Below are 13,086 nucleotides of genomic sequence, written 5' to 3'. Positions count from 1 at the left end.
CACTTTAAAAGGCTATTTATAAAAGTTGAATGTTTTCCAGTAAAATCCTGACTCAAAACAGCTTCAAGCCAGAGTCTTTAAGTCAGCAGTACCTCAACAGTTGTGGCATATTTCAAATAGAATCCTGAAGTCAACAGACCAATACGTAAAAATCGAACCTTTGGTCATGACTATGTAGGCAATATTTATTACTTGGTATTTTAATGACAATGAAACAAATCTAATTTGCTTACAGCTTTAGCCAAATCAGAGTGAGCAGAGTTAACAGAGCACATTGGCATACTACGGCATTGAATGGCATGTGGCTACAAATCCCGACAGAAGCTACTGAAATAAGGTGTTTAAGGAAAAACTTACAGTAGGTGCCTCGGCATCCTATTTGACCGAGCGGAGCTTCCGACCCCATATCCTCTCCTTCACAAAGGCCACCTACTTCTCCCTCTGTAACATCGCCCGTCTCCACTCCTGCCTCAGCACATCTGCTGCTGAAACCTTTACCTGTGCCTTTGTTACCTCCAGACTCAACTATTCCAATGCTTTCCTGGCCAGCCTGCCATCTTCCACCCTTCATAAGCTTGAGCTCATCCTAACCTTTGCTGCCCGTATCCTAACTCGCACCAACTCCTGTTCACCCATCACTCAGTGTTCGCTGACCTACATTGGCTCCCGGATTATCAATGCCTCGATTTTAAAATTCTCATCCTCGCGTTCAAATAACTCCCTATCTCCGTACCCTCCTCCAGCCCTCCCAGAACTCTGTGTTCCTCCACTCAGGCCTTTTGCGCATCTCCTACTGACTTCGCCCCACCATTGGAGGCCGTGTCTTCAGCCATTAGGCCCACAGCTCTGGAAGTCCCTCCCGAAGCCTATCCGCCTCCCTCTCCACCTTCAAGATGCACCTTTAAATCTACCTCTCCACCTTCAAGATGCACCTTTAAATCTACCTCTTTGACCAAGCTTTTAGTCACCTGTTCTAATTTCTCCCTCTTTGGCTCAGTATCAGTTGTTGTCTGATTTCGCTCCTGTGAAGTGCCTTGGGGTGCTTTATGTTAAAGACACTATATAAAAGCAAGTTGTTGTTGTGGTAACAATGGGCTCTTGGGAGGAAAAAAATAAAGTCAGCTTCTTGTACTAACTGCGTACAGAAAAATTCTCTTATCCACAAAGCTTCAGAATCTGAGCTGGATTTGTAGGTACTGTACCTAGTCATCTTTCAATATACAAAACCAGCCCACCAGAAAAAAAATATCGTAAACATGGTGCAATAATGTCCAATGGTACATCAGGGAGATTTGCAGCTGGCACCTTTCAACAGTGATTACAGAACGTTAAACAGCAACTCATGCAAACAGTGTGATGTGTGATAGATCAACAAACAGTACAGTACAAGAAATAACTGACAACGGCTGCACCAATTCCATTTAAATTAAATTAGAAACAGGTCAGAAAACTAACTCTTATGGTGCCAGTTTAGACATAGTTAGCAGGATATACACGGGAATGAGGGAGAGCAGGCATCTGCTGACATGATTGTAGTAAACACCTGAAAACGTGCTCTCAAGCTTCAATTTATTAACCGGGTAACCAACGTGGATGTCATAAAAAGTTTTTCAATGGAAAATGCTGTTGAACTGGGTACCGTAACAACTTTCTTTCCAAACTTTTGGGTACCTTAACACAATGATCACCATTTGCACAACCAACTTTTAAGATTCGTTTTTAAAATGATCACAACAACGAAGGAAACAAGTAACTAGGAGCAACTAGTTAGTCAATGGAATACAAACAAAAATTAACCTGCAGATACATTTTTATAAGCTGTGATATTTGAATCAGTGCACTGTACTACTTTTCACAAAAATGAACACCTTGCCTGCATTAAAACACACATACACGGCACTAATCCTGGAAAAACAACTTGTTTTCTCAGATGGCGTGAATACCAACAACGATTACATACCACACCTGGAATGAGGATTGATCTCACCTGTGCTAGTTATTTCTCAATTTGGTAGAATTTTCTTGAAAGTTGCTATTAAGGCTTAGTTTAAAGATGATGTAAAATGTTCCACTATACTCAAGTCAGAAGGTAGACATCACATAGCAGACTCTAAATTTTAAAAGACGTAACTTGCCGTCCAGCTTGCCATGGAATAAACAAACAGGGAAGGCAAAACATCTACCCAGTGGTCAAAGGAAGTGGGGAAAATTGACAAAACAATTCGTAGGCACGTGATTATTTTTGAATGGCTCCTGGGGCTCAGTGTCGACTGAGAATCATCTCAGCAGCCCTTGGAGACTACAATAACCAGAATGCTTTGAAGAGATGCTATTCCACATGCAACAATGAGATAACATAATGAGTGGAATTTATTTTGCCCAGTTGGGAAAATACCAGACAAAACAAAATCTGTAATTTTAGGGAACACATATCTAGAAGAATGTAAGGAATCTTACAACACCAGGTTATAGTCCAACAATTTTATTTTAAAATCACAAGCTTTCGGAGATTATCCCCTTCGTCAGGTGAATGAGTGAAAGATTCTCAAATCGCATATCTTATATTTGGTGTGATGCTGTCCCAGCCTATCAAAAGGTGTCGTTGTTGTTCAAACAGGCCAGTCACGGAGAACAGCACGTCCCAGTACACTGGATATACATTGTGTCAATTACACAGACAGAAAGAGACCCAAATGGCAGAGAGAGAGAGAGAATATTAAAACACATAACACTTTTTTTCCCCCCCTTTTTGCTGGTGGGGTTACGTGTAGCGTGACATGAACCCAAGATCCCGGTTGAGGCCGTTCTCATGGGTGCGGAACTTGGCTATCAACTTCTGCTCGACGATTTTGCGTTGTCGTGTGTCTCGAAGGCCGCCTTGGAAAACGCTGACCCGAAGATCAGTGGCTGAATGTCCTTGACTGTTCGCAGCAAATTACCCAGCTTTCAGGAGAACAGCGTCCACGACACCACACAACCCTGCCACGGCAACCTCTGCAAGACATGCCAGATCATCGACACAGATACCACCATCACACGAGAGGACACCACCCACCAGGTGCATGGTTCATACTACTGTGACTCGGCCAACGTTGTCTACCTCATACGTTGCAGGAAAGGATGCCCCGGAGCATGGTACATTGGCGAGACCATGCAGACACTGCGACAACGGATGAACGGACACCGCGCAACAATCGTCAGACAGGAGGGTTCCCTCCCAGTCGGGGAACACTTTAGCAGTCAAGGACATTCAGCCACTGATCTTCGGGTCAGCGTTCTCCAAGGCGGCCTTCGAGACACACGATAACGCAAAACCGTCGAGCAGAAGTTGATAGCCAAGTTCCGCACCCATGAGGACGGCCTCAACCGGGATCTTGGGTTCATGTCACGCTACACGTCACCCCACCAGCAAAAAAGGGGGGAAAAAAGTGTTATGTGTTTTAATATTCTCGCTCTCTCTGCCATTTGGGTCTCTTTCTTTCTGTCTGTGTAATTGACACAATGTATATCCAGTGTACTGAGACGTGCTGTTCTCCATGACTGGCCTGTTTGAACAACGACACCTTTTGATTGGTGTGATGCTGTCCTAGCCTAATATAAGATATGCGATTTGAGAATCTTTCACTCATTCACCTGACGAAGGGGATAATCTCCGAAAGCTTGTGATTTTAAAATAAAATTGTTGGACTATAACCTGGTGTTGTAAGATTCCTTACATTTGTCCACCCCAGTCCATCACCGGCATCTCCACATCATATCTAGAAGAGAGAGATCTAGAATCACATAGCTTTTAAAGGATTTCAAAAAGATGTAAATTAGATATTTGACTTGAGTTCCTTTCTCTAAATAGTCCAGGGATCCAAGTCCAATTAGATGCACTGCTGTCCAAAATGAATGCAAACATGGTAGGCAAATGTCATACACAATTTCTCAGAGCCTAAAAACCTGCTCTAAACAATAAAAAGAATTATAAATATCCTAACTACTCCACAGCCTTTCATACAGTGGCTCTCAGCATAAGGATTGAAATCAAAAGTGGGTTGCAAGACACTCTTCCAATTTTAACTTATCAGCATTCTGTCTCGTGTAATTACTTAAATATTTAAACTACATAAGAGTGTTTATTTTCTAAGCTCAAAAATGAAACACAGACAGGATAATTTGCCAAACTTCCTCAAAGTTTATCTGAACAAGCATTTATATTCTATTGAGACAAATAACGTTGTCCTGATTTACAAGATTAACTCTATGCTACTGAGAGTTGTGGCATTAATCTCACATCCACTTCTGCTTAGTGTTTAAAAGGCCAAGAACCACTGATTCAACTGGCTCACTGCAGTTTACCATAAATGGCCTATGCAAAGAATGTGGCAGAAATGAAATGCAGTTCCAAGTGGATTTGGGTTGAACATGCATCTACCGCATTCATTACCTCATCTGTAAACTCATACAAGATTACTTTTCCCTTGTGTCTTTTCATGAAAGGTGAGCAACAATGGTGTTGGTAAATGGGCTACATAGGTGAGGAGGGCTGTTGATAATGAAGAATGTCTGTATCACAGCGGTGCAACACGACAATGAATCTTGATTCTGGAGATGCAATATTACACTACAATAAGCTGCATAATCTGGATAAATTTACAGGAGTTTAAGATCCATAAAACAGGATAAAATTACTGATTACATTAGAATGTAGCTACATACTGCAGTAACATTTCCTCAAGTACATTAGACTATGGCTATATATTGCAGTAACATTTATACATGAATGTATTTGATTACTAGCAAACAATCCGTGTTAAAATACTAAAGCTTGCAGGCTATATTTTAACCCATTTATGTGATAAACTACAGATTAGATAGATTTGTCTTTTAAACACACAGTATAACAAGTGTAAGGGAAAAAGTTATCAGACTGCTACTGAACAGAAGGCAATTTGAATCCAACCCTTCATCTCCTCTCTTACACATGTATATTATTCTGTAAATAAAGTTCTAAAATCACAAGAGTTTTACTTCTACAACTATGCTGTTGCTTTGTGAAGAGAAGATTTTGCTTTGACATCTTCAGACCTTATCAGCTATTTAGTCAGGTTAATTATGTCTAAGAGAGTTAAGTCAACTCCCTGGTCCACAACAATAATCTCAATGAAAATATTCCATTACGACAAGTCTCTCGGGTCTAAGCTGAAACAGAGCTGCATTCAGCAACAAAAACTTAAGTTTTGAAAGACCAATGCTGAATAACTAACAGTTCAAAGTTAGTAAAAATGAGGCTTGACTGTTGAGAATAATGCTTTTAACTAACAAAGCCTATCAGCATCTCCTTAAATGAGCAAAGTTCCTGTAATGCTGTGAATGTTTGCTGTGAAAATCTAATTGGGAAATGAACAGCAAAAGCACATAAGCAAGGAGTATGTTCATTGATTGGATATACAATTTATTAAAAGAAACCCGCTACATATCAACCTAGAAGCTTCACTTCCATCACACATTACATTACCTACTTGGCAACATACTTCAGTGGACCCAAATAAACCAGAACAAAGAGGTTTTTTTTAATGTAGAAAAGGCACAAAGAAACAGAATAAGGTTTGAAGCAAAAAAAGAAAATGGAAGGCTGCATGAGTTCTAATTTAAGCGAACGTCAGAACATTCTTGAACAATTAAGATGCACAAAAGGTGACAAAAGGCAGAAAAAAACAGGTGTATACCCTTTTGAATGCTGAGGCTTTTAAAATAAAATACAGGACAATAATTAAAAATTAGGAAATAAATCCAATTTGAAACTGGAAAACATTTGCAAAGAAACCCAATATTTTACAGTTCTTTAACAGAAACTTCAGTATGGAAACTTAAGGTCAATATGAAGTAGTTATTAATTTATGCTTAATAAAAAAAATTAATTAAAAAAAACATTGTGCACATCATTACTTTTAACACATCTTATTCTAAATACTCATAATTACACGTTAGCTCACGATGCGTTTAAAGGCAAAGCCGCCAGATGATTCTTCAGAATCCGTATGTGGTCCTTATATAGTTTTAAATTCAAGTGTGAACCCAAACTAAATCTAATGAATAGTGCGTGCATTAAGTATTTATATTCTACATTCAGAAGCACTCAGTACTGCTGGATTTGAAATATTGGCAAGTTATTCAGCATTCAAAAAAGTGAAAGAAACCGCAGTCTCTTATGAAACCAGCACCTGCAAATACAAACAGAAGAACTTGGAGCTAGTGATGGGTGAGGTGATGGTACCAGTGTGATACTGACACTATTTCATAAATATTAGAGAGACTTTCTCTAGTTTACATGCACGGAAAACTGATCTCCAATTCTGTGCCAATAGGTTTTTTTTACAATGAATTTGATTACATTGAAAATTACTCTGAATACAATTACATTGAAAACAGTCACCTAGTTTTTTATGTATTAAAACAAAGCCATCATATCACCCACTCACTAATCTGAAGCCAGGAATGCAGAGTTTTTTTTTAAAAAGACAGTAATCATTTTTTCTGGACCTAGAATGGGCTGCTTGCACCTATAAGAAAATCAAACACGTCCACTTTCTTTCTATGTTCCTAATATTCGCTAACCTCTCAAATCTTTCACATTATTTTACAATAAATTTTCTTTATTTGAGGGGATGGGGGAGAAGGTGTCATGATTCTGTTTCACAATTACACCAAATTTATCTGTCAGGAAAGATTTTAAGAGGTGTGGTAGGAAAAGGGTAGAATGTGGGTCAGTGTTGCAAAACTGCTGAAGAATCAAGCACAACAGTAGCATTAGAGTTACAGTGTAAATCGAGAATAGTTGCTCTTTGTATCTTTGTGGAATATAAGGCAATGTGGCATATGCACATTGAGGATTGAAGTGTTCCTAGTCTTTTAAAAAGGAGGTCCATCATTATCGCTCGTTTCTGAATGGGAGAGAACACACAAAGCTAAGATTTTTACAACAGTACAATTTACTTAATTTTTTTTCCTAAAACAAAGGCAGATTACATTAAAATGGCTGTTGTGCAGATTTATTTGTAACCGAGTAACAAATTTATTTAAGTCTTGAAATGGACGCATCCATTTTTAAAAAATCCAAAACCATGTTAAAAGTTATCCCCCCAAAAAAAACATCATTTATATTATCTTAAAAATCTTGCGTATGCATTCATTTCCTCTCATCATGATTTTTGGTCATGCTTTTTATGTGGACAGTCAACACTGAAATGCATATATAATGGGAATTCCCTAAGTAAACAGGTCCCTGTGACACTGTGGCTGCAGGCTACAGCTATTAAGTGGCATTGTAGCTCCACTGCATCCTGTGACACATTGAGCAATGCCACAGGAGATCTATTCATACCTTAAAGAATAAACTGAAGTTTTTGTCACTTGGCCTAAAAATTCCAAGCTCTTCCAGGTAATTTTATGAAATTTGAGTAAATGGTCGATCTGTTCATTTACTAAAAAAAACCACTAGCCTAACATATATGCAAGAGTATGTTGTTGTGTAGGTTTGATTTTAATAGGATTATAAAGTTAAGCTCATATATAGGTCGGCAAATAATGATGCTGCATCTTTAAGATCCTTAGGAGACAATCAAATGATGGAAAAGCGAGATAGGAAACAGCACTCCACTGTGTAAATAAGGACAGAACCATTCACACAAGAGTTCATATTCTGCCACTGTTCATTGTTCAGACTCTGACCTTCGTGCCCTGTATCGTCGCTGGCCAGTTGATTTTCGAGTAGCGATGGTTGCAGTGAATCCCACCAAGCAACACAGGAAGGTAGTGCTGAATTTCAGAGTGTCAAGCCAACCAGGAACATTGGTCTGCACGTAGTTCTCCATCAAATGCAAGCCCATCACCGTCAGCCACAACAGGGAAGCCACTGCGTCGATCCTCCGCAGCCTGAGAAATTTGGGGAGAGAAAAATACAGAAATATATAAAAACACAACCTGTTCTGAATGTCCCACAGTAAACAGAGAGGAGTGTCAGGCAGATTATCAAACAAAATGGCATAATGAGGCACCTACTTCCTTTCTTGGAAGAGAAAGTTGGTTTTTGGATCGTCTGTTGATTTTCATTCTGTCCCCTCTACTTTGGTAGAATCACAGACTCTCACAGCACACAAGGAGGCCATTCCGCCTACCATACCCGTACAAGCTCTTTAAACGAGCTATCCAATTCGACCCACTCCACTGCTCTTTCCCCATAGCTCTGCAAATTTTTCTTTTAAGTATTTATCCAATTCACTTTTGAAAGTTACTATTGAATTTGCTTCCACCACCCTTTCAGGCAGTGCATTCCAGATCATTACAACTCGCTGTCTAAAAAAAAAGTCTCCCGCTTCTTCTGCCAATTATCTCAAATCTGTGTCCTCAAGTTACTGACCCACTCACTCGCCCATGGCAACAGTTTCTGTTTATTTACTCTATCAAAAATCCTTCATTATTTTGAACACCTCTATTAAATCTCCCCTCTGCTCAAAGGAGAACAATCCCAGTTTCTCCAGCCTCTCCACATAACTGAAGTCCTTCAGCCCTGGTACCATTCTGCAAAATCTCCTCTACACCCTCTCCAAGGCCTTGACATCCTTCCTAAAGTGTGGTACCTAGAACTGGGCACAATACTCCATCTGAGGCCAAATCAGTGACTTATGAAGGTTTAGTATCCCAGAGACTTGTATCTTCTGTGACCGAAGGGGTGGGGTTGACAGATAGGTGACCTATTCCCCTCACTCCACCTGCTAATCTAGAATCAACTATTGGGATTCACAAGATTTGCCAGACACTAGCTCTAATTGATTTTTCTTTCCTCCCCGAGGGAATCACCTGACTTTTATTTGGTGTCTCTCCACTGTGATATGGCTGAGATCAGTAACGGCAACACCAAAGTTGAAAGCAAGAGTCTATAGACAACCTTAGACTAGATTTCAATATATTTTTCTGCCATTTAAATATTCTCCGCTGCCCAGCAAACCAGATTATTGTAGTTATCTTTAAGCAGGAGCAGAATTTCTTTCTACCAAAATCCGCTGTTCTAGGTCGGTGCACAGAATAAAATCCCTTACGCACAAACTTACAGTGCTCACATTGCGCTCATCACAATATAAAATGAAGACATCTTTAGTTTGCTTACATACTGTTCAATAGCCCAGAGTAACTAGGTAACCACCCCATCCCAGGAATCATGGTTTCACTGAATAATTTTTTTCTTCAGTTGAAGTCTGCTGCACAGGTAGCCCACTTGCTCATCCATCGTTTGTCTAAACCGGATTTTGCCTTGTCAAGTGGGGCACAGCTCAAAACACCTGCAGCTTGATCAAAGGGGCAGTTTGCTGTAGCCTAAGGGAATTTAGGATATAGTTACCTTGTAAGCCAGCATCCTCAACTCTAGCAGGTTTCGGCAAATCAGGCTACAGATTTTGCACACACAGCAGAATTATTCACCGCACAATGAACACAGGAGGGTCTGCACACAAGGCATGAATAAAACAGCAATGGGATCGGACGTGGAAACATGTTCCAGTGCATTTAAATTTCATGTCTTTTATTCAATGTCCCATTGCAGGAGGGTACTGCATAATTCTGAGCAATTCAATTGGACCAAATGCCAAGAGGTTGCAAACGGGATCAAAAAATCATTTGTTTTTGCGGCGGGGATTCTGACCAACGATGAATGATCCTTCTGGTTTAAACTGGTATTGATCTCTCAGGCAGTGCAGGTTAATGCCGATCACAAAGCCAGGAATTAATAGGAGTGGAAATCAGCGACATTTGTAAACCAGGAAAAAAAATAAATGCAGCTTAACTCGCATCCATGTATTAAAAATACATTTTTGTAAATCAGCCAGTGGGAAGAATGGTTAGTGATATTGTATTATTTCCTTTTTGAATGCATTTAGGATGTTGTTACAAATGGTGAGCAGAGTAATCCTTCCTTTCACTTCACCCATATCTGAATTATTTTTGAACAAGTAGGTGCTTCCAACCCCCCAAAGATGCTGACTCTTGCCAGGTTACCATTTCGTGGGCACTAGCAGCCCTCAATACCTTGCCCACTAGTCGTTCTTCATGTGAGAGAGTCTGTTTGTCTGTCTCTCTGTGGTTGACAAATATTGATCAGCACCAGCAACAATGGATTTCCACCCCCCTCCAATGCCTAGCCCAGGGATGCGTAAGCCAACTGTGGTATCCCAATTTCTATCCTGGCCAAGCTCCGCTAAGTCCGCACAGACCTGTAGTCAAACCTGGGACCTTCTGGTCAGTGTGGTGCAGTTATGCCCTGCCTTTACCCACTAGGCCATTGGGGAAGGTATGCGGACTTCTCCAATTAGGGGTTTTCTCTGGTTGAGAAAAATCCGATGCTTTGCTGCAACGCTGATATGTATTGCAGGGCTGCTAGAATCAGAAGTCAGAAGGTCACCAAAATATCTAATGAATTGGCAGAATCTCTCCAATCTCAGATGTTGAAAGTATAAGGCTATAAAGCTTTTTTCAATGAAATTAGAACACTTGTGCTGCAAATTGGAATTCTACACTGGTTGGAATCAGTTTAACGCACCTCGAGAAAAGAGAACATACTGGAATAGTACAACATCGGAAAAAGAATGAAGTTTTTAGAACACAGGAGCAGAAGTAGGCCATTCAGCCCCTCGAGCCTGTTCCTCCATTCAATTAGATCACAGCTGATCTGTACCTCAACTCCATTCACCCGCCTTTGATAACCAGCAAAGTATTTCTTACTGAGGAAATGGGGCTGTAATTTGTGAACGTGTGCAGGTACACAATGTGAAATGCCTTGTGAAGGTACAGGCACAGTTGTCACAGACCTCATGTACTACTCTGTATGTTAATCACAGCAACTTTTATACACATCTAAACTGATTTCCCCCCACCCCCACCCCCCCCAACAGCTTGACTTTAAACAATCTAACGTATGGCTACATAAAAGTTACATTCTGAAAATTACCATGTTTACAGTATGTACGACAACTGGACAGACCTGCTCCATGCTTCTATCAATGCTGGACAGCGGAGAGGAGATTGGGATCTCAAATGGAACTGCAAGAGTGAGCCAGTTATCTACCACTCCATGGCACAACGTGCAAATGCACTTTAAGCAGACGGTTGAAGACGACATATATGTGCATGTGGTGACATGATAGGGTAGGAGCTATTTTTTAAAAAATTGTCACTGAATTCCTTTATAACTATACTTTCAGGCTTGCACAGCAATATCCCCCTGATTAGGCTGGCTTGCCAATTTATAGGACATGAAAGCAGACTGTCTGCACTCTCTTCCTCCAGCTGATAAATGCATTGCCCAACATGGAACTGAATCATACAGACCAGGAAGATCCCAGGCTTGATCCCCAGTCTGTGCTGATATGATCTCAACTGAGGCTGGGATGATGTAATTGGCCTCGGTTAGTCTGGGATAGGAGTGATCCCGTTGAAAAATGCACGTGCAAAAGGATGAGGACACGATGTGGCTCTGATATGATTCCCTCATGGTAAAATAATCTGATGACAATCGCATGTCTAGGCTCATCATTAAAGAATAGAAAATGCAAAGCAACTTCACCTACCCAACAAAATATCGCTAGTATCACATAAGGTATCCATATCCAAAAAGGCTGTATAATTTTATACATCAAACCGAACTGATTTCTTACGACTTCTGTTCTTTCCGCACTACATCCGTGCAATACAAAGAGAAAGAGGTAGACACTGGACTCACCTGACACGTCCAGCTAGAATTACAGCCAATAAGCAGGTGAAGAGGCCAGTGATAACGACAGCCATTTGGTGGGTTTTTCCATAGTCCCATGCAGCTTGCAGGTTAATCAGCATTTCCTCTGGCACCATATTCAGCAGCTCCTCCCAGCCGGTGACATTCTGGACAGCACTATACTCGAGCGGTGAAATGGTTTCATTGCTACTACTGGACGGATGTGGCATCGAATCAGCTACCTGCGCGTCAGCAGTGGGTTTCAGGCCAGTAAATGGATTACCTGACCCATAAACTGCCATGGCAACCAACACGGCACAACTGGCGAAGGCCACGAATCGAAGGAATAAAACTCTGATCGGTGTGGAAAGGCTGGAATAATGGGAACTCTGCAAAAGAAAAAGTTAGTAATTAATTGCATTGAACACTTATAACTTTAGCCAGATCCCAAATGTTCAGATTAAAATAAATCAGACATTATAAACAGACATGCTTGGTTCTTCACAAGCTCAGGATAGCACATGAAAGTTTTACTGTATAAAAAAATAGCCTTCTGTGCCTTAATTGGTTTATTAGGAGTTTAGAAGGTGTCAGCCTTGGCACAGTGGCACTACTCTCACTTATGAGTCAGAAGGTTGTGGGTTCAAGTCCCACTCGAGAGAAGTGAGCACACAATCTAGGCTGGCGCTTCAGTGCAGTGTTGAGGGAGTGCTGCACTGTCTTTTGGGGGAAGACATTAAAATGGAGCTTTTGTCCTCCCTCTCAGGAGGACGTAAAAGATCCCATAGCACTATTCGAAGAAGCACCCAGCAGTTATCCTGGTGTCCTGGTCAATCCTTATCCCTCAACCAACACCACCAGAAACGGTTTATCCAGTCATTTTATCTCATTGCTGTTTGTGGGACCTTACAAACTGACTGCTGTGTTTCCCCACATTGCAATAGTGACTACACCTCAAAAGTGACTGTAAAGTGCTTTGGGACAACCTGAGGTTATGAAAGGCAAGTTCTTTATTTATTAGAGTGATGCTACAAACAAATCTCTCAGGCTTAACACTTGTGATTTCTTGATAGAGATAGATATATATATATATATATATATATATATATATTATACAGAAAAATTATACTGGGGCCAACATACAAGTCAGAAAGCAAATTCATACTTCCACACCCCGCTCAGTAAGAACTCAAGCAAAACTAGGGTCAAAAAGGCGCAATGGAGATTCACCAGAACGATAGAAGGACGAAGGGGACATAGTTATGATGGGATATTTAAATCGCTAGGGCTGCATTCACTGGAGCAGAGATAGTTAAAGGGATATCTAATCAGACGTGTTC

General features: G+C 40.6%; 1 protein-coding gene across 3 annotated transcripts in view; it reads right to left on the bottom strand.

The window, feature by feature from the left end:
* tmem201 (transmembrane protein 201) overlaps positions 1–13,086 on the bottom strand; it is a 128,722-nt gene that overhangs the window by 68,725 nt on the left and 46,911 nt on the right. Inside the window, exons 5-7 of one of the 3 annotated variants that reach the window (XM_067970339.1) lie at positions 11,756–12,135; positions 7,717–7,920; positions 5,416–6,929 (exon numbers count right to left, since the gene is read on the bottom strand). In XM_067970339.1, the coding sequence (XP_067826440.1) occupies positions 6,917–6,929; positions 7,717–7,920; positions 11,756–12,135 (597 nt within the window). In that variant the 3' untranslated portion in view covers positions 5,416–6,916. Of the gene's footprint in view, positions 1–5,415; positions 7,921–11,755; positions 12,136–13,086 lie in introns of those variants that run through there. The other 2 variants (XM_067970337.1, XM_067970338.1) reach the window with 2 other exon arrangements.

Source organism: Heptranchias perlo, chromosome 32 (genome assembly GCF_035084215.1).
Source record: "Heptranchias perlo isolate sHepPer1 chromosome 32, sHepPer1.hap1, whole genome shotgun sequence".
NCBI classification, from domain to species: Eukaryota; Metazoa; Chordata; class Chondrichthyes; order Hexanchiformes; family Hexanchidae; genus Heptranchias; species Heptranchias perlo.
This window is presented reverse-complemented; position numbering and strand designations above follow the sequence as displayed.